Consider the following 21594-nt stretch of genomic DNA (forward strand, 5'->3'; position numbering starts at 1 on the left):
TAATTCAAGATTACTGTATGTGGATCTATGCATACAGAATGCCTCAGGGATTTTATCACACATGGGTATCAAAATACACGACCGTTGAAAGAGTCTTTTCAATCACTGAATGTTGACATCATAAAGTGAATGTCCCTTTTTGTGTCAATATTTCTACACTGAAAAAAATGCATGACTTTAAAGGTTTCTAAATGTGCATTCCGCAATTCTAAATAACAGTGTCTGTGTCCTCTCATATCTGTCTGGCTGCAAACCATCCTTTTTAAATGCTGATGCGTTTATTAAACAGACAGTATTTCACTGTAAAATAATATGTATTGCCTAGTTAAATATAAAACTTTAACATGTTTTTTTTCCCCCTTAAAAATGTATTTCTTATTATTTTATAGCACAACTGTATTTTATTTAAAATATTTAACATACAGTGAACTAATTAGCCTAATATAGTATGTTGTATTCCTTTTCCTTTAAGACTATATATCTATTAAAAAAAAAATTGCAGTGGAAGAACATGCGGTTAAGTCTCCCAGATAAACCCGTCATCTTGTGGGACTGGGGGACAGGGGCGGGGCTTCTCTACACGCCACACCCTTTAACTTTTGAATATTAAAATTACGCATGCGTCCCACCCCCATTAACTGAACTTGGTGTATTGAACGCGCAGTCAGTCAGTCGCGGACAAACGCTCTCATGGCTTCTGTGTAATGTATACCCGCCGCTGAGAGAGAGAAGCAGAATAAGAAAGATAAGAATTTCAGATACGCTGGGATAATAGGAGGCAGTTTCCTACACATTGGAAAATAGTCTTCTGAAAGAAATAAAGTTGTTCTCCACCCGTGCATGTTAAATCGGGGAGTACATTAGAGCCGTGAGGCGGCTAGAACTTCTGAGTCTCAAAGCAACACCAACAAGAAGGCATGATTGTGCGACGGAGTTCAGTATTTTCTGCTTTCTACCTTCATGCCTTTTTGTTATGCTTGCCGACGAAGGTGAGTCTGTTTTAAATTACTGAAATGTTTTTTTTTTCTGTCTTTGTGTTATTTATTTTCAAAATAGCCTCTACTGGACCACAAAGCTATGTATCATAAAATAGCATTGACAAATGTTTGGACCTCACAAAAGCAGCGCAAACGTTCTGCATGGTTCAGTCTGATACTGACAGATTGGCAGACAAAGTTTAGCAGTCTATTCCATAAAACGAGACAAATTTGATTTTGCTGCACTTTATATAAACGGATTTAAAGTTGTTTTTTTCTTTCTGTTCAACAGGTGTCTGATGCATCGGGGCACTTCGAGCTGGAAATCGTATCAATGCAGAATGCGAAAGGCGAGCTGCAGAACGGCTCGTGCTGCGACGGAGAGAGGAACCCGGCGGATCGCAAATGCACGCGGGACGAGTGTGATACATATTTTAAAGTTTGTCTGAAGGAATATCAATCGCGAGTTTCCGCGGCTGGGGCTTGCAGTTTCGGAACTGGATCTACGCCCGTTCTCGGTGGGAATAAATTTTCGACCAAAGGAACGCGGAGTGAAAAGTCAAGGATAGTTTTACCCTTCAGTTTTGCGTGGCCGGTGAGTAGATATCCCATTTCTTGTTTTAGAGCATAATTAATGAGGTCATAGCGGGTTGTGATGACACCCGTAGCAATGTTTCGATCCACATGTGCGGTTTGTCCTGGAGTTTTTGCCTGCTTGGTTTAGTTGTGTGTGCACGACACTGTAAACAGAAACAACAACTCAAGAGGTCTTCATTACACTACTCAAAAATGTGTTTACTGACAGATGAAGTCGAGTTGAAAGTGATAACATTTAAATGTTAAACGGATGTAAGCAAAGATGTTTCCTTGGCAAAACATTTATGTCTTGATTATAATTTCGTGCCATGTTGACAGTGGCCAGCCTGCAGTAAATTCACTCCTCGTGAACCTCCTTTCAGTGTCTCCTTTTTGGCAGTCAGCTAACTCTGTAAATAAATACATCAAATAAACCTCTTAATTTGTGTCACTGCATAAGAATGCAAATAAAAGACAATTTGTTTGGTGTGAAGCACATGAGCCGAAGCTCTCAGAAGAGAGATTTACCAATGTTTGTCTTGCAGCACTAAAGAATTTATGAGTTGACCGTGATCTCTTGAAATGGTAGTCATCTGTTTAAGGCGCTTTTATAACTTGTGTTATCAAGTCAGTCTAAACTGCAGGTGATTTGCAGTAAACCTGTGTGTTATGATATGTGTAATAGAATCCCTACTGTAGTATGTAGTTTGATCTCTGCCAACATTTAAGCTGTATAAACTAAATAAATTGTGGGCCTGTGGACCCCTGAGGGTCCCTGAAGGTACTCCACGGGGGTCAATGGAGAATGTAAGCTAGATAAAACATACGTTTTTAGGAGATTTTTGACTGTTTAACGATATGTTATGTAGTGATGTTAGTTAATATTCTTAATGAAACTATAACTCTGAGAAAATCTAGCTTTATTTATACTTGGGGTCACAGGGTTGGCTGACAGTCTGGTTGGGGGTCGTAAACTTTGGTGTAGTGTAACCTAAAACTGGTAGCAATACCTTTGTTGGAGCTATTTTAGTGGTATTGATCTACTTGATACAGTTTTCTGGGATTCCCTATTCAGAAATAGATATTCACAGAATTCCCACAGTCCTGGAAAACATGAAAATGTCAGGGAACGTGATTTTGAGGCCTGTAAAAGTATAATCAATTAATCAAATTTTAAAAGTTGTGTAACAGTTGTAAAAATTAATTGGTCAGAAAGTGTGGGAACCATGTGTTTGTGTTAATTTCTCAGGAGCTCTTGACTGTGGGGACGTTGAACTGTCCTTTCGTATGTTCTGTTGGCGTGAGTGCTTGTGCACCTGCTCGTTTGATGATGTCATTGTGGATACATTCTCAGCAGGGTCAAAATGATAAATAAAATCAAAGGACGAACTGTCGGTCTGACAAAGAAAACGTGTCCCTGTTTGAACTGTTTGCCCCAGTGAGCTGCCCACCTGTCCAGTATGTGAACTAGATGGCCAGTGGGCATGTGTTGATCATGTAACACTTCAGCTATTTTTGTGATGTGCACTTCCAAAGCATACTGAAAATGGTTTCTTTTAATCATGAAAATTATGATAAAATCTAAAATTACAATATAGTACACTTCAGTCAGTCGCTAATTATTTTTTCGGTTGGCAGCTGGGGAGAGTTGAAGTTTAGGCTTTGTGTTAGTCACGGCTGACTGGAGGCTAGGTATGGCACCTTTTAACTTTGCAACGCTCTGTAATTACTCTCAGCAAGTTCCCAGACACAACAGCCAACTCTCGTCGCCAAACTTTAAATGTTTCATTTACTGGAAAACCACCCATTTATTTTGCACCTTTTACTGCATTTGATTGCCCCGTGCTTTTAGTTTTAGAGAGGGGTGTAGAGAGTAAAAGAGAGCAAGAGAGATAGAGAGGGTTTTAAGCATAGCCCACCCAGACAGAGCCAGCTTCAGCGAACATGAAACGGGGGGTGACAATAGCCGGGCCAAACTGGCTACAGGGAGGATTACTGTGCATAATGGAGCCAGTCCAGGAATAATGCCGGCCCAGGGCAAGCAACAGGAAGCTGCGTTCGACTCAGCAGTGATGAGATCGGCTCCTAGACAAACCCGTCCCAGCCCTGACCTTACTTCTCATACTGGCCGTTTCAGCAAATTACAGTGCAGCTCTCTGGCCCCATGGCCCTGAATGCACCTGGGGCCTGTCTGCTCAGCATGAGCCAAAAAGCTGGTTCACCAGCAAATTGGATAATTCCTTTTTTCCTGTCCCATCTTCCATTCTGATTAATAGTCTGTGAACCCGTTCCCTTTCCTAAAAGCTAAACTAGAATTTATGTGTGTATTTAATTCATGTCCCTTTCAAAGTAAACACAGAAGTAATCCAAAGCATATTTTAAAGTCTTTCTTTTGTTTTTCTGAGCACATTCTGTCCATTTCTCTTATGCTGTTGGGAAAGACAGCATGCTGAGGGTTGGTCGGTGTGGGAATAAAATGCAGGTAAACCGTCCACAAGCCTCAGGGAAAGAGCTACGGGCAGCTAAGGGGATAATGACATGTTTGCTTTATACGGTCTCCTCTGATGTGGCACTTAAGTGCAAATTACTCAAGTCGTAGAACGGGGAAATGCATGGTTTGTCTTGCCCTTGTTAAGGTCTTGAATGAGGTATTGTTAGGCCATTGTAAAGTAGTGTAGTACTGATGTTTTGTTTAGCTAACTTTTCTTAATCACCTCACACATGACTTGCTCAATTCAGATTTATGATGTTACCAGGAAACATTTTGTTGTATTGAGATGTCTAATCTTGAATACCCTCCCTTTGACTGGATGCCTGACAGCTGATGTGTTGTTTGATCCGATTCTCTCCTCAGTCCCTGCCCGCGATCGCCTTCCTGAGTGACAGGAGATTAGATGGCTGCCAGTAGCACTTGTGTGCGCACAGGTGACTGACAGACCTGTTATCAGGGAAGACTGTCTCATTTTCCACGCCAGAGAGAGCAGTGAAAGATTATCAAAAGCTTTCCCTGCGAGCCCCCCTTATCTGCGGCCACCACTCCTGATAGGAATCTCTCACAAAAAAAAGCCTTCCTTCTGTGATTGCACCTCCTGAAAAGCAAAAAAGGGTGGTTACCTTCTTGGTCATAGTCTAGTTTTCCAAGCTGCTAATGTATACCCTGTTGACTTTGATTGATTGGAATCTGGCAGAGTACATCCGGAGCCATTGTTGAACATATGTCACTTTACATGTCAGTCTCTACTTATTAGCAATCACTTTTACCAGCGGAGGTAAAAGCAAAAAATCGAGGAGCCTCAGCCATTTGTAGAAGCCAAATACATCCCATATCAGAGCTCAGGGGGTTTGGGAGCAAGTGTAGACCTTTATCAGATGTCTGTGAAGGCCTTGAGCGATAAGGCAAATGCAGTGTAAAGCTTGGGAGTCTGCTGATGGGTATAGTGAGAGTTCAATGATGACACTGAGGTCAGTGATAAGCATGGGAAAAATGAACCTGGCAGCAGCAGGCATTTAGAGCTGATAACCAGATTGTGAGTTATGGAGTGAGATCCAAAGCGGCCCTTGTCTTTAAAACCTCCCTTGCTTCTCACCGAAAAACCATGATTGTTTCTCATTCATTTAGCCTGTTTAAACCCTTTTAAGGCACAAAACTTTTCTGTAGCTCAAAGAGTAGAGTGTGTTGCTTGCAATGCCAAGGTCATGGGATTGGTTCCCAGAGAAAGCCTGAACTGATAGAAAAATATATGCCTTTAATGCAATGCAAGTCATTTTGGATCAAAGCATCTACCAAATACATAAATGTAAATATAAAATTATAATGTCAGGGAAAACAATTGCTTGGGTTACTAAGTCCACCATCTTTTTTTAGACACTATCCTGATCTGATGGGAGGTTGTGTTAGCTCATGTCCGGACATGTCCATAAGATACGGCAGCAGGCACTTTCAAGCACTGTGTGGAAGTGCAGGGCAGCTGAAATCAATGAGCTGTGTGCTTGATATACATAAACTGGCAAGATTTGTTAATTCAATGGGGGCTGTGAATCAACAGCATGTTTGTGTTAACAATGCGTTCAAGTGTGGACAAGGAGAGGAAGGACAAGGTGTATCTCAGTGGAGGTGACACAGCTTGCATCAAATAAACTGATATTTGATAACCATAAACACGGCGACTATGAGATGGCTGAGTAGCTGGTTAGTGAATTTGAGTAGTGTAATTTTTTAAGTTATATTAATGGGATTTTTATGCCTTTATCTGGTCGCAGCAATATATATATATATAATTTTTTTTTTTTTTTACCAAAATTCAATTGTGCATGCTAATTTCAGACATTTTCTAGTTTTATATTTAGATGCATAAATTCATTTGTAGCATAGTATAGAATCTTAAGAGCATAGAAAGTTGTATCATATTGGCTAGAATCTCTAGTACCACTTGATTGACATTTCCCACTTGAGGTGATGCTTTGTTTTGGCAATGTTGTTATCTTGATATTCTTCAGGTCATCGAGATCCAAATGACCCAGACTAATTTTAGCTCTTTGTACAGTGAGAGGTGTTGCACATTGGTTTGTTTGACTCAGGATCCATTGTTTCTGCAAACGGACAGTGAGAACCTTGGAGATGTTGGAAATTCAATGGTCCCTCGTGAAGAGTAGGAGAGTGTGAATCTGACAAGTAGGTGCCGAAAAGAGATGCTTCAATTCTGGCAGAGTCACGTTTGCACGCACGGTCGTTTTCTCTCATATGCCTCTGCTTTTTTCAATCAATTTCTAACACTAAATCCTAGATATGGACGATCATTTTATTCTCTTAGGCGGAATATTCTCTCTCTCTCTCTCTCTCTCTCTCTCTCTCTCTCTCTCTCTCTCTCTCTCTCTCTCTCTCCGTGACTCTTGTTACCTGATACCGGTGAGAGCCATGATGACCTTAAGTCAGACAAAGCGTTTCAGAAGTGCTGAAATGTAGCCAACCCCTCCAGAGATCTCGGCCTGCATTGGAGTCATGCTAAAAGCAGCCCACCCCCCGCAACTCCCTCAGATCCTCACTCCACATTCCTCTCCATGGAGAAAAAGAGGAACAAAACACAGCACACAAAAGACCTGAAAGTGAGAAGTGAAAGGGGATTTTTGTGGGTTTTTCAAAGAAACAAGTTCACTTTCAACCTGCAATTTTCTTCTTCTCGTAACTCTTTCTGTCATGTAAGGTCATTATGCAGAATGGACATTAGTGGGAATTTATTAGTACGTAAGGCACTCTGTGGAAGAAATAACAAAAATATATATTTTTTTTAAATATGAACTTTGGTAGAACCAAGGAGGTCTATAATACTTGGACAGCACTGGACTGTCAGCCTTCCCATTGCTCAACTGGTACAGAATAGATGTCTACAATTTAATTTCCACCAACAGTGCTTAAGAGCACTCATATCTGCATACATTAGCCAATAACCATAAATATCATTTGACTAATCACATGATGACATCAGCCAACCAGCAACTGACATCATCAAGACATTTACAATGCCAAACTTTTCAAAGGGGAATTTTTTTTTTTTTTTTTTTTTTGCCCTCTAATGGTGCAGTTATGGCATCTACCAGTGTGTTTCACCCACCAGCCAAACCTTTACCTCTTGGGTCAAACTGTGGTGCTTTCTCGGATTACCATGTAAATAATGTGGTACATGGATATAATTCATTCAGCTTTATTGTATATATTAAAGAACCATGATTCCATCCAATTCCATCACTGTTTCTCAACAATTATATAGTCAAAATATGACAGCTATTTCCTTCCAATTTGTCAAACTGCAAATTAAATGGCTGCGTAGCATAATAAAGTTAGTACTAAGATAGAAGGACTTCTTTGAATGTACAAAATGTTGGACCTAATGTCCTTACAATGACCGCTGAACTGATGCCACGTAACTGTCAGTGAGAATAACATGACCCAGTGATTCAACTCTACTAGACCCTCACACATAATAAACACACACGTAAAAGAAGTCTGAGGTATGTCATTTCTGGAAATTTCATTATTTTCTGGGGGAAAAAAAATCAGAATGGAGAGGAACAGCACGATGCTGCAATGCTCAAGCACAATGAAAAGCCTGTTTAATTCGTTTTGTTTCCTTATTACTTGGTTTGAATTTCCATTTTATGCATGTAATAATTTTATCTTTTATAATCTTTACAAAAGGGATTTTATCTTTAATCTCATTATTATTTCATTATTATAATTTTTTTTTACTTGTTTCCATGTGAAGTAATTGGTGCTTATTGTAATTATTTTTTTATTATAAAGCACTGTGAGCTGCATTCCTTGTATGAAAGGTGCTTTACAAATAAAACTTATCATTACTAATATTATAAAATTTGTATTCATTATTATTAAAACAGCTCAGACTGCACCAAATATAATAGCTTAATTTCATGTGCACAAGCAAATAAGTTTGAATGAACAAATTTGTTGATTAAATAATGTAATTAAGTGTCACTCAGGTATACTGTGAAGGTGTTAGAGCTGCTTGGTTCTTTCGATTGGTTTAACAATAGTCTCCCACAGACAAGGATGCTTGTTGATCTATTCTGGCAGTCATTGTTTAAATTGTAAAGATGGTGATACTGTATCTGGCCAAAGTGTCAGGAGATCACTACCAGATAAGGTGAAGGCTGTATTATTCTTCTGATCTTTCACGGCACATTTCTCAGCATGTCCCCATGGTCACATTTTGTCATTGGTGTTTATTGTTTACGAGTCAAGGTCCCTGACTAAAGCTCTGTTGATGTAAAATAATCTTTGATGTTTCTTTGTTTTGGTTTCATAGCTGACTGCATGTGTGTTTTTCTCTTTCAGAGGTCCTACACGCTGATATTGGAGGCCTTGGACTTCAATAACGATACTGCCAGCGAAAGTGAGTAGCATCTTTGGCTGTTTGTTTTGCTTCTTTTTGTTTTTATTTGCTTTTTGGTTGATATATTTTTTCTGTTTTTTGTTTCCCTCTTTGATGTTTTTTCTATGTTTCTTGCTTTGTTTGATTTGTTTCTATTTTTGTTTTGTTTTGTATCATAACTTTTTTTGTTGTTGTTTAAATTGGTAACTGTTAGAAATTAAAGTTTGTTTTGGTTTGTTTCTTCTTTTTTCTTTTGTTTAAACTTTGGGAAATGTAAGAAATTTAAGTCTGCTTTTGTACCATTTCCGCTCATAGCTTGCTAGTCTTTAAACCAAATGTGCTGACAGGTGTGTGACAGGACGGGGAAGGGAAGAAGAGGAAGACTGTGTGTGTGTCTGTGAGAAACATTGTTGAGGGGGCCTCATGCTTATGAAAATGTTTCCGAATACCTGATGACTAATGGCAGGTGTTGGCAGTCAAGGACTCATGGCCTCTCTGTCACGCTGCATAGCTCAAGCACAAGGTTATGTTTGCTATAACCTTTCTCTTCTTACACCTCAACAGGGCTTAACACTCCAGAAACAGTCCCATTTAGACACTAAACTGAGTCTGGTGGAGTTCATTTGAATAGCTCTTCTAGGTTGTGTTACCATTAACTGATATAGTGACTTCAAGCTTTTTGTTGCAGAAAAGCTTATGTTGAAGTTGTACTCTTGTCTTGTACTCTACAGTATATGAATCAGCTTATAGACTGCATTATGCTAATGGTTTATCTGGTGTTAGAACCTGCAATTTTACTCTTTGGATTGGTGGTCTTTTCAAATACTTCCTAATATGTGTTGTGCTACATTTTAGAGGCATTTGTTTCTGTTTAATGGACTTTGAATATTCAAATGAAATATTAGAATCTGGAAATTCCCAAATCTGTAGCCAATTCAGACTTGCTAACATTTGTGAGAAGATTTAGTAACAACTATATTTTTATAAATATTGTAAAATAACATTGTCCACCAAAGGTAGATTTAGGCCAAAACTTTGTATTTTTTTTAAAGCTGTACCAGCTCAAACAGTGAAACATGGTGCTGGCAACACCAAAGTCATGGATCTGATTCCCAGGAAATGTAGAAACTGATCAAATGTGTACAATACCTTAAATGCATTGCAGGTTGTTTTGGATAAAAATGTCAAGCAAATGCATTTGACAAACATTTTTATCCATATCGACACAATTAAAAAATTTGGGGTTGGCAAAATTTTGATAAATGTTTTTGAAAATGTTTTTCAAAGTCTCCTATGCTCACTTGGGCTTTATTTTTTTCTTTTACAAAAATACAGTAAAAACAATAATATTTTAAAATATTATTACTATTTAAAACAACTGTTTTCTTTATTTTAATATTTTTATGATGGAATTTATTCCTGTGATGGCAAAACTGAATTTTCAGCATCATTACTCCAGTCTTCAGTGTCACATGATCATTCAGAAATCATTCTGATATGCTGATTTTATACTCAAGAATAGTTTTTTATTAATAGTAATGCTGAAAAAAGTTGTGCTGCTTAATATTTGTGTGGAAACCATGTTTTTTTTTTTTTTTTTTTTTTTTTTTTTTTTCAGGTTTGATTAGTTTATTAAGTTAGGTTAGAAGAATGAAATGGAATTGTTTTATTTTTGTATTTTTATTTACTGTCACTTTTGGTAAACTAAATGTGTCCTTGCTGAAAACAAGTTTTAATTTCTTAAAATTTTACTGACCCCAAACTTTTGAATGGTTATTTATCAAATATATAAGAAATATATGTACACATGTCATTAGTAGAATTTGTTTTTCATTTTTGCTAGCGACTCTTCTTATTCCTTGTCCTGAGGGTGTGAAGGTTTTTTTTCTGTCAGTTTAATGTGACTTCCTCACCCCACAGTGAAGTGGATCAGGCTGCAGGTAGTAAAGACATGACACTTGGCTCTGTCCATAGGGTTCAGGGTGCAAGTGAAATGCCACAAAGACCCTCTGCATTCCAGAGTCCTATGAACTATAGGCCCACCTGGCCTCCATAATATTATCTCTTTTCACTCTTTCTACCTCCTCTAGGAATAACAGTTAATGTTGCATCAGTTTGCAGAGAACTTTAAAGATAAGTGTTTATGTGAAAGGGAGGAATAGATATTTCACAGTCCCCTGTTCTAGTCATATTCGGGAAAATGGTGAAAGATGTGAGCTGTCAGCTTACCTCATCTTCTGTGGGTAGAAACAGCACAGTTAGGAATAGAGATGGGAAGCAATTTTACATCTCTCTAACAATAAAGAATACTATTATAATTTAAGTTTATATACTATTATAATAAAGTTTATTTAGCCTAATTAATGTGGTAATTAATATTTTGGGATAAAACAGTGAATAAAATATTCACTGGATACATATGGGTAGTTGAACACAAACAAATAACTAATAATTCAAAGATTCAGTTAAAAATAAAGGACTCAAAACATTAAATCCAACTTTGTAAAATGGACTTCTGATTGTATTAGTCATGTTTGAAGCTGTTCTAAAACATAAAAGCAATGTTGTTTAGTGGCTGCAAAAAGTGTAAACTTTGCTTGACATTATTCCTAACAAACACCCCTTGATAACAAGGTTTTCCGCAGCGTGACTCATTTTGGACATGTTTCGTTCTTTAGTCCTGCCCACCAATAGCCACACATATGAATGGTCTGTGGTATAAAAATTACCTCTACCACATTTTAGCGAATATGCTGTCATGATGCCCGGGACTGCATTTCAGAGAGTATTGTAAACTTAAGTAGATCATGGAGACCAATGGTGTCAACAGAGCTCTTTTGAGAAACACAGCCCAGCCCTAGTTGGGAGTATAACAAGAATTTAAGGATGAAATCTGTGGGTGAGTGAGTGGATGGGTGTTTGACTGTGGTCAGAGTGTTTGAAGAGAATACATGTCAGATTACTTAGTTTACTTGTACTTACATTTATTTCCAGTAAGTGTCTCTCAGATTCTACATTTATCTGTTCAAATCAAGGGGTTTTCATACTTTTCAAACCATAAATATAAAGGCTGCTATTTATTTAAAAACTCATTTAGGGTTTGTTCAAACAGAATGCATTATTGAATCCGACTTTGTTGCTTTTCCATTGTTTTTATAAATAAATATGCGATAGATGTGTTTGACCATTTAACTTGTGCAGCATTATTTTTGTTGTTTTTTTTATTTTTATTATTTTTGTTGACATTTTATTGAATGTCCCCTTACATTGAAAAACATTATGGGTGATATTACAAAAACAAATAAAAATGTAAAAATTTAAATTTTTGTCATTTTACCAAATCCAAAATAAACAATTAAAATATTAGCTGGAAAAAAATCTAAATAACTGAAATAAGTATTAGTGCTGATTTAATACCAACATTTTTTTTCTCTGTAAATTTCCATGGACCCTCTTGTGGCCTCCTGGGGGTCTCCAGAAACCCAGTTTAAAACCCCTACTCTAATTCACTTCTCTGTTTGGGATCTGAATCTACGGGGGTGAAAATGTCAAACAGAGAGAGAGAAAAAGTGAGCAAGACAGTGTTTATTCACTGATGTCATGAGTCTTTGCTGCTAGTAGCATATTGTTTGCACAATGTAATTAATAGTGATTGTGGCTTTTCCTACAGCTATAAACATGAGGGGTCATTTTAGGCCAGTGATATTTTCAATCTGTGAGCAACTAGATAGAGACATTGAAGTTTCTCGGTTAACCTTTAACTCTGAATTGTGTGTGGTGTTATTGTGTCAAGGCCTTTCTAACTGTTACACATTGACTGTTCAGGTGGAAAGCTCATTGAGAAAGCGTACCACTCTGGCATGATCAACCCAAATCGACAATGGCAGAGACTGACCCACAACGGCCCCATTGCTCAGTTTGAGTACCAGATCCGGGTCACCTGCGATGAACACTACTACGGCTTTGGCTGCAACAAGTTCTGCCGGCCACGTAACGAGTTCTTTGGACATTACACCTGTGACCAGAATGGCAACAAGACCTGCCTGGAAGGATGGACGGGTCCTGACTGCAATACAGGTGAGCAAGTAGACTGTGTTAAGGCCATAATAATATATATGCATTTATTTAATCAAAAATACAGTAAAAACAGTAATATTGTGAAAGTATTATTGCAGTGTAAAATAATTTTATTTTGATATATTTGAAAATTTATTTTTTTTTCCTGTGATGCAAAGCTGAGTTTTTATTAGAGACTACTCTAGTCTTTAGTGTCACTTTAGGATACATTCTAATATACTGATTTAATATATTTACTATAGGGCTGTCAATCGATTAAAGTTTATAATTAATGAATTACATGGTGTCGATTAATTAATCGAATTAATTGCAATTTCGCAAATTACATTTGGCTGTGAAAATACTCCCAAAAGATTAAACTTTTTTTGTGTTAAAAGAGAAAGTATTAAGTAGACATTACAAATAGTAGCTTTAGAAAGAAATATTTTATTTGATTTAACATAAAATTTATTACACATACAAAAACTACTATGGTATTTTGTAATATTATAAAAATATTGTGGATAATAGAAGATGATATTATGAGAAGATTTTTTTTTTTCATTCATGCAATGGAAGTCATTGGTAACCAGAACAGCTTACCAACAGTCTTCAAAATACCTTGTTTTATGTTCCAAAAAAGAAATTAAGTCATTCTGATTTGAGTAATTAATGACATAATTTTTTTTTTTTTGGGTAAACTATCTCCAATTTTTTTTTTCCTTTTTTTAATGAAATAATACTCTAAATAAGAAACAAAACCTGCCAGCAGGTGGCATAAAATGTCTTTACTAGTCAAACATTCATTTGATTCGTTCAAATGGCTGATTCATTCAGGAATTCAGTAAATGGCTCACTTTGTGAATGGGGCTTTGAATCATTGGTTCACACGATTTGTTCTAAACGCGGATTCATTCAGAAACTAAACACCGCACAACAGTTCTGCTGTGGCTTTAGGTAATATTTTTGTTGGCAAAACTATGCAAAAACAGACCATATTGTGTTTAAAATATAACACAATATCAGCTTCTTACTGAACTGTTGTATAAAATCACATTTGCACTTGTGCTTTTCGGGGCAAACAGCACTCATGTAATTCTGCTCTCGCTGCTCGTGTTCGCTTGCTTATCGTATGATATAAATATGATACTTATTTAATATTATAATATTTCTTATTATCAATGCTGCTTAATATTTTTGTGGAAATTTTTTTTTTTTGATGAACGGCAGAAAATTTCATCAATTTCATTGATTTGGTCATCCCTGAATGCATCTGATAATGAAGTAAAATGGTTTGCAAACTGTTGACTCATGCTTCAATGCTTTTTTAGCCATTTTAAGAGGCTGGAATAGTATGGAATAGTTTGGAATAAGCCATGAACAGAGAGCGCAGCACCCGAAGCCTGACGACAGGACTTAAATTAGATTAGGATTCAGTTAGGCTGCTGAGGGGTTTGAAAGATTCCCACCCCATACATTGCCAAAATATTTTCATGGGTGAACAGGGGACATTGAGGCCCATGGTATATCTTAAAGCAAGGATGGGGAACAAACTTACTCTTGTTCATCCTTTCCCACTCTTTCTGTTTTCCAGCAATCTGCAGACAAGGTTGCAGCACCGAACATGGATTTTGTAAAGAACCAGGTGGCTGCAAGTGAGTAATCTGTAATATTATTCTATATTTTTGTGGCATTTCCTGCAAAAATGTACTTTACACTGTCACCAGGTTTATTTTGTCCTCAACCTTGCTCTTTAACATTTTGAGCCAAGCCTTGTTAAAGTGTGAAAGATGCAACAGTACAAGCTTTCACTGCAACTAGAGGCTCTTGGTTAAATCTTGTTAGAATCCATGTGTCCTGCTTGACCTATCAAGGTCTGATAGCTCAAGCTTTGTTTCTGGTCCACAGACAATGAAACACAGATTACTGACATCCACCTCCAAGTATTCCAACATGGCTGGCTTTTAGCAGTGAGACGGTGTCAATAAAGCCATGTTGTAAAGACAACTGAAGCACAAAGCTATTTTTAGCCATTTTGCTTTTGTCTGGCGAGATGTTGAAGCCTTATCTACAAATCATCATCTGCCAAGTTCAATCTTTAATTGGGTTTTAAAATGCACTGCTTGTTTTACTAATGATGTATGAATTTGGCCACAGGGGAAGAGAAAGCGATGTGTATCTATGTGTATTAGTATACAGCTATAGCTCAGTGATTTATGAGTGCATAATAAATACTTTTCTTCTCTTTTGTAACACTGATGCACATAAAAAAAACTGTCAAACTAACTGGCTTGTTTAATGTGTAATAAAATAGCATGGTGGGTTATTATATTGTGTTGTTTCCCAAGAGAACAGAATTTAAAGCAATTTTTTAATCCTTCCATAGCAGCATGTTTTCCTTGACATTTTCTTGAGTTAGGTTTTGCTTCGTAATATATGTACGATTGCAGCATGCCTGGAAAAAATGCATAAACAAGGCTTTCTGAAGTTACTTGCTTCGTCATAAAGGAATGTATCATGTGTAACTTATTTGTGTTGAGTACAGCATCGAGTTAATGAAAATTGAATTTCTTGCGCAACAAACTGATGTTCTGTTGGTTGGGGCAAGTCACGGCAGGTTTTGCATTGGGCTTTTTCTGGTTTTTCATCAGTTCGTTATAGGTGTTTGCATGTTTTTTTGGTCAACAGACAGACGTTAGTGATGTTTCGTTACAAAGATCTTTTTTGTTCGAGTAATTCTCATCATTGTACCATCTCTGAAAGCATTCAAGATCAAGGCTGGAAGTCTACGGAATTCAATGTATACTAAAACCTCAGCTCTTTGTTACATTTGGCATGATTATATCCCATTACCTATTCATCTCTCACTGAAAGCTTGCCAGAACACACAGCCATGCAACTGTGCAACTGTTGTAACAAGAGCTCTTACTGTGCTAAATTGGAACTGCCGAGGCCTACAGTCGAGGTGAAAATGTTACTCAGCCATGCTGCTTTAATGCCATATTTTTGCTTTAATATCATTCAAAGTCACTTCTAAGACATTGCTGATGTGAAATAGGGTTTTGTGAATGTTTCTCATAGTCAAAATCTTCTTGCCCGTTTAAGAATAGTTGTCTTTAATCACAGAGAGAGGTTTCCTCAACGACCGTGTTTATTTTTACAGCTGAACTGCCGCCTCAGGCTAATTGTTTTCTTTTTTTTCTTCAGAGGGCAGTCTGTTTTCCTGTGGCTAAGTGCTCAAGTGACTTACTATCTCATCTGAATCCTTCTTTAAGGAGCAGGTTATCGCTCAGGCTGTTTAATTACTGGCATCTTAAGGGGGAAGTGTAGGGGAGAGCTATTGCTGAGCTGTTTTGGAGATGGCTTTTAATTACAGGCTTAGAGATATTCTGTGGCTGTAGATCTGACTCTGTTTTTTCGTTCCCTGAGCAGAGAAAGGCTACATGGGAACAGGAGTGAGAATGCAAAAGAACCCGCCATAAATACATTGGCCAATGGAGCAGTTTACAAACACAATCCCCCCCACCCAGACGGTCCGAGCAGTTCTGGGGCCAAGCCGCTCTGCTTTTATTGAGACAGAGTGTCCTGCCACAAGCTAATGTTAGTCTCTCTAAAAGACCCAGTGGAGTTTTAAAGCTGCTGTTTGTTGTTTGCATGGCTTGGCATTAAATAATCAGACAAGAAGTTGTCGGCGGTTCCTTTTTCCCAGTGGACTGGAGCGAACTTTTAAAACAGGGTTTATAAAAGGGTAACCTTTTAGCATTGGACGCCCTGAAAAACAACACTTTTCCTCAAAGTTTTGATAAGTACTTTGAGAAAATGGTGGCAAATTATGCATTAGAAAATCACTACACATTGTTTTCGTGTGATGTTGTCGTTACAACAGAACATACTTCTTCAGCCCTGACGCCTCTTGAGAAAATGAGAGAATTGGAAAAGTAAACTCATTCTAAAAGAGGTGCGGGCGAATATTATTTGAAATTTTCAAAGGGTAAACAAGAACACTTTTTTCTCTTTTTTTTTTTTACCAAAGTTACATCATTAAAGTAATATTGTTTTGCACTGTTAATCTCGTCATGGAACTACTGACTTTGTTATTCATTCTGTCCATGATAACTCAACTCAAATGATAACTTCATCTCACTCAAATACATTCAGATGCAAAAGCCAAAAGTGCAGTCTGAAATTTTCTTCTAAAATAAGCATTTTTATGTTCAGTTATTTCACTTTAATTGCACATTATCATCAACTAAAATGTTATTTGTGTTAACTCAATTTGAATGCCATTTTATTCAGAAAAAAATGGGTAAAATGGAAAATCAAACTAAATGACATGTAGTGGGCATTTTGGTCTAAAAGGTCAAAATCAATATGATTAAAAAAAAAAATCAATTTGGTCAATTTCCCTTAGTGTCTATTTGTCTTTTTCAGGTGTCTGTACGGCTGGCAGGGTCCATACTGTGATAAGTGCATCCCTCACCCAGGCTGTGTACACGGAACCTGCGTTGAACCCTGGCAGTGCCTCTGTGACACTAACTGGGGTGGACAACTCTGTGACAAAGGTAAGCACGCGTCAATTTGACTTTTTCAGTCTTTTATTCTGTTTTTGTTTCCTAACATTCAATACTAATCCTGTTCTTACCTCTCAGATCTAAACTACTGTGGAACTCTCCAGCCGTGTCTGAATGGAGGAACGTGCAGCAATACAGGGCCTGATAAATACCAGTGCTCTTGTGAAGATGGCTACTCTGGGGTCAACTGTGAACGAGGTGAGTCCGTCATGCTAGCCACACTTCCAAACATCACACTAGAGTCTGGTTCAGTTTGCAGATTGTGGCCAAATTAGTCAGGAAAAGGTCTGTCTGACTGACATGAAAAGTGGCCATTCACACATTGTTTTGTTTTATGTGCTCTTTAGGTATTGGTTAATCTGAAATAGTGATATCACAAATAATAAACCAATCGCATATGGTGATTTTTTTTAAAATATGGTGAGTGTCAAGTTTGCCAAATTTAGAAGAATTTTGATTTGAAGTTAATGTTTGTTTTGGCCATCAGATTTCAGTTCCACAGAAGGAACTTCATCAGGTGTGCACATACTGTAGCAATGAGTGTAAAAAAAAACCTGTAATTCTAATGCAATTAAATATCTAAAACATAAAACAGTGATGTATTGGTTTAAGCACATTTTGAATATAATGAGAGTTGGATTGATGCACTGCATTATAAAGAACCACTCAATGCACTGTCAAAAACAAATGAGAAAAAATGGTACCTTTTAGGGGTAGTCCCTGTAAAGGGTTGGGTTTCTAGCTTATCTAGGTGCAAAGGTGCAAATTACTAACTTAGAGTTGTATATGTACCCTTAAGGTACTACTATGAACATTTTAGGGGTAAATAAAGCAAACATTTGTTCCTTAGAGACTTGTTTTTTGAGTGTGTGGTTTATCGTAGCAGTACTGCCCAAAAGTTTTATCATCTTTCCCTGTTTACGACTCTGAAACATAATGACACTGTAGCTGCTTGAAACTTGATACAAGGAGCAGTTTAGGTGCAGTCGTTTGAATTTGATCGTCTTGTTTAATGAATCTTTACAGTCATTATGCACTGCTTTCTGGGTTTCTGTTGGCAAAAGTCCATTTTATACACAATGCCATTTTGTTATTGACACCACGTCAAAGTCTGCAGCAGTGTCATTGCATTCTGGTATAGCAAGATGGAAAAGGGTGTAGAGAGCCTATGGGGGATCAGATGATGTCAGACCACGGGCCTTAACTGTCTACAGTGTCAGGAAGGGCGCCCAGGTCTGCTAATCCTCTGTTATGATATGTCCTGCCAGTGAATCTCGTCTGTTTTGACAGTCAGGGGTTGGATGGGTATAGTGATGAAATCTGCCAGATGGACCGTCATGGCTTTTTTCCAACCCATCCTCCTCTTGGATTCATATGATCCAGATTTAAGCCCTCAGGGTGGTGACAACCTCCTGGAGCAGTGAAATCTTCCCCTATCCAAACCATTGGAGGAATCGTTCAGTCTTAAGCAGGAAGATAATAAGTTAATGGGGTCAGTCATGTGACTACAGTGCAAAGGTTAGATCAACATACTCTGGTCAGGCTTGAGAGCATATCACACTTATAGGTCCCCCAGAAATGAATCCTCATTTAGTGTATTTCTTCTGTTTTAACTAATTTTTGTTTCAATATAATGATAATAAGGCTTTACAGAAGAGTTGTACGAGTTTGAAACTACATGAGGGTAAATAATGGCCGATTTTCAGGTTAAAAAAAAATCAATAAAAACTGCAAACGAGTGATACTATATGCATGCGTTCACAGCTGAACACGCCTGTCTGTCCAACCCTTGTGCGAATGGAGGGACGTGCAAGGAGACCAGTCAGGGTTACGAGTGTCACTGTGCAGTCGGCTGGAGCGGCCCATCGTGCGAAATCAGTAAGAAGGCACACAAACACACTCTGAAGAAGATATCCAGTAACACTTGATTTGTCTAACCTGCTCTGATCTCACAGATGTGGATGATTGTACACCCAACCCATGCAAACATGGAGGCACCTGTCAGGATTTGGTTAATGGCTTCAAATGTACCTGCCCTCCTCACTGGAGCGGCAAAATGTGTCTGATTGGTGAGAGATTAGTGAAGCAATTTGAAGTTTGACTTTCATCATGCTTTTAACTAGGAGTTAATCACAAAATTTATTTTCAAAGATGCCAATGAATGTGATGACAAGCCATGTGTGAATGCCAAGTCATGCCACAATCTGATTGGTGCATATTTCTGCGAGTGTCTCAATGGCTGGACGGGTCAGAATTGTGATATAAGTGAGTATATCAACAATCTTTATTTTTCTTTTTATCTCTGCATGTCCTTTTGTAGATTTCTATCTGCTGTTTTTGGCTTAAAAATCCAGACATATTTCTCTCAATTTCAGACATAAATGACTGTCAGGGTCAATGTCTGAATGGAGGAACTTGCAAGGTAGGAGATCTTCTGATGTTTTATTATCAATGTACACTGCTGTTCAAAAGTTTGGGGTCAGAAAGAAATTAAAACATTTATTCAGCAAAGACAGTTAACTTTTATAATGTTACCAAAAAAAAAAACTATTTCAAATAAATACTGTTCTTTTTAACTGTCTATTCATCAAAGAGTTACACAAAATATCAACATTGATAAAATAATATGAAATGCACCAAATCAGAATATTAGAATGAGTTCTGAAGGATCATGTGACATGCCTTGAGTAATGCCTGAAAATTCAGCTTTGACATCACAAGAATAAATTACATTTTATTACATATTCATTTAGAAAATAATTATTAGGAATAGCAATAACATTTCACAATATTTCTGTATTTTTGAGCAAACATCTGCAACCTTGGTGAAGATAAGAGACTTCTTTCAAAAACATCTTACTGACCCTAAACTTATGAATGGTAGTGTAATATTCTGTTGTTTCATTTAAGCATGAAGGGACTGGCATGTAAAGAGGCCAAGTACAGCTAGTTATTTTGTATGTGATATTTAGCAATGGGTTCATCTGAAATTAGATATAACTGAGAACAAAGTGGAATGTACAGGTGTGCTCAAGGATATCCCTTTTAATTGCTACTGACTGCTTCAAACAAAACTCTTGAGTCATTTTCTAAGGCTTAATGCCATAAACCTCTCAAACTTGAGAGGTTTATGGCACTAGAAACTGTTAACATCCAGAACAGAAACATGGGTGTGCCTTCTGAGGTTGACATTTTGATACCATTCATTCTCAGAAGTGCTGTACAAAAAAAAATGTAAGCCTTCTAAGATTAACATTTATTTTTGGGGGTTAGTGCCAGTAAAGTATGCCCATGATTATGGCACAGAGATGATTTTATCTTGGTCACTACACTGAGTTATTGTAGCTTTAAAAAAGTCTCATCTTTGACAGGATTTGGTGAATGGTTACCGCTGTCTTTGCACTCCTGGCTATGCGGGTGAACACTGTGACAAGGACGTGGACGAGTGTGCTAGCAGTCCCTGCCTGAGCGGTGGCCGGTGTCAGAATGAAGTCAATGGATTTCAGTGTCTGTGTCCTGCTGGCTTCTCGGGGCAGCTGTGTCAGGTGAGAGAAAGTCCTGTTTTCTTTCCTGACTAATTTTTTATATAACTATCAGTCCAGTTGCTAAACTGGACACTCGATGCACCAAAAAAACAATCGCTCCTATAAAGATGAACTCTACTGATATGTTTAAACGGTAAAAAATTATTTTGACATTTCTATTAGTGCACTCTATTGTTCAAACGTTTGGGGTTGGTAAGCTTTTTATGTATTTGAAAGAAGTCTCTCATGCACTTGGATCAAAAATACATTAAAAACATAAATATTATGATATAGTATTAGAATAACTGTTTAATTTTAAAATATTATTTATTTCTGTAAATTTTCAGCAGTTGTGTTGCTTAATATTTTTGTGGAAGCCATAACTTTTTTTCTGGATTCTTTGATGAATGGAAAGTTCAAGCAGAATTTATTTAAAATATAAATATTTTATAACATTATAAATGTCTTTACTGTCACTTTTAATCAATTTAATGTATTTTAGCTGAATAAAAGTATTCATTTCTTTAAAAACATTTAAACGGTGTATACCTTCATCCACCCAGCTCTAGTTGTACCCTGAAGAAAGAGAGAGAGAGACAAAGAAAGGCGGGCTAGGTTTGAGACAGGCAGGGTTTGGCTAGCTCTTTAAAATATTCTTCTATTTGTTTTTATTCTCCTGAGCGTTTTGGTGTGCTTTTTTCCTGGCAGACGCTGTGTCGAGGCTGTTGAGGGTTGCTCTGTGTTTTCTAAGAATCCAAAAATGCCTGGATATCATTTTCCCCTCATCATTGAGCTCTCTTTTCTCCTCTTGTAAATCTTTCTCTGGTGTAGCTGGATATCGATTACTGCAAGCCCAACCCATGTCAGAATGGTGCGCAGTGTTTCAACCTGGCCTCGGACTACTTCTGCAAATGTCCCGATGACTATGAGGGTAAAAACTGCTCTCATCTGAAGGACCATTGTCGAACCACATCATGCCAAGGTGAGAAATCTCAGTCTCCGG

The 21594-nt window shown here is 37.5% G+C and overlaps 1 protein-coding gene across 1 annotated transcript in view; it reads left to right on the forward strand.

The window, feature by feature from the left end:
• Positions 1-641: 641 nt before the first annotated feature.
• Positions 642-21594, forward strand: part of jag1b (jagged canonical Notch ligand 1b) — a 30701-nt gene continuing 9748 nt past the window's right edge. Inside the window, exons 1-13 of the mRNA XM_042737295.1 lie at positions 642-989; positions 1270-1572; positions 8404-8461; positions 12266-12517; positions 14091-14151; positions 16928-17058; positions 17146-17265; positions 18832-18945; positions 19023-19136; positions 19219-19332; positions 19443-19489; positions 20439-20612; positions 21423-21573. Of these exons, the coding sequence (XP_042593229.1) occupies positions 918-989; positions 1270-1572; positions 8404-8461; positions 12266-12517; positions 14091-14151; positions 16928-17058; positions 17146-17265; positions 18832-18945; positions 19023-19136; positions 19219-19332; positions 19443-19489; positions 20439-20612; positions 21423-21573 (1711 nt within the window). The 5' untranslated portion in view covers positions 642-917. The remainder of the gene's footprint in view (positions 990-1269; positions 1573-8403; positions 8462-12265; positions 12518-14090; positions 14152-16927; positions 17059-17145; positions 17266-18831; positions 18946-19022; positions 19137-19218; positions 19333-19442; positions 19490-20438; positions 20613-21422; positions 21574-21594) is intronic.

Source organism: Cyprinus carpio, chromosome B13, assembly GCF_018340385.1.
Source record: "Cyprinus carpio isolate SPL01 chromosome B13, ASM1834038v1, whole genome shotgun sequence".
NCBI classification, from domain to species: domain Eukaryota; kingdom Metazoa; phylum Chordata; class Actinopteri; order Cypriniformes; family Cyprinidae; genus Cyprinus; species Cyprinus carpio.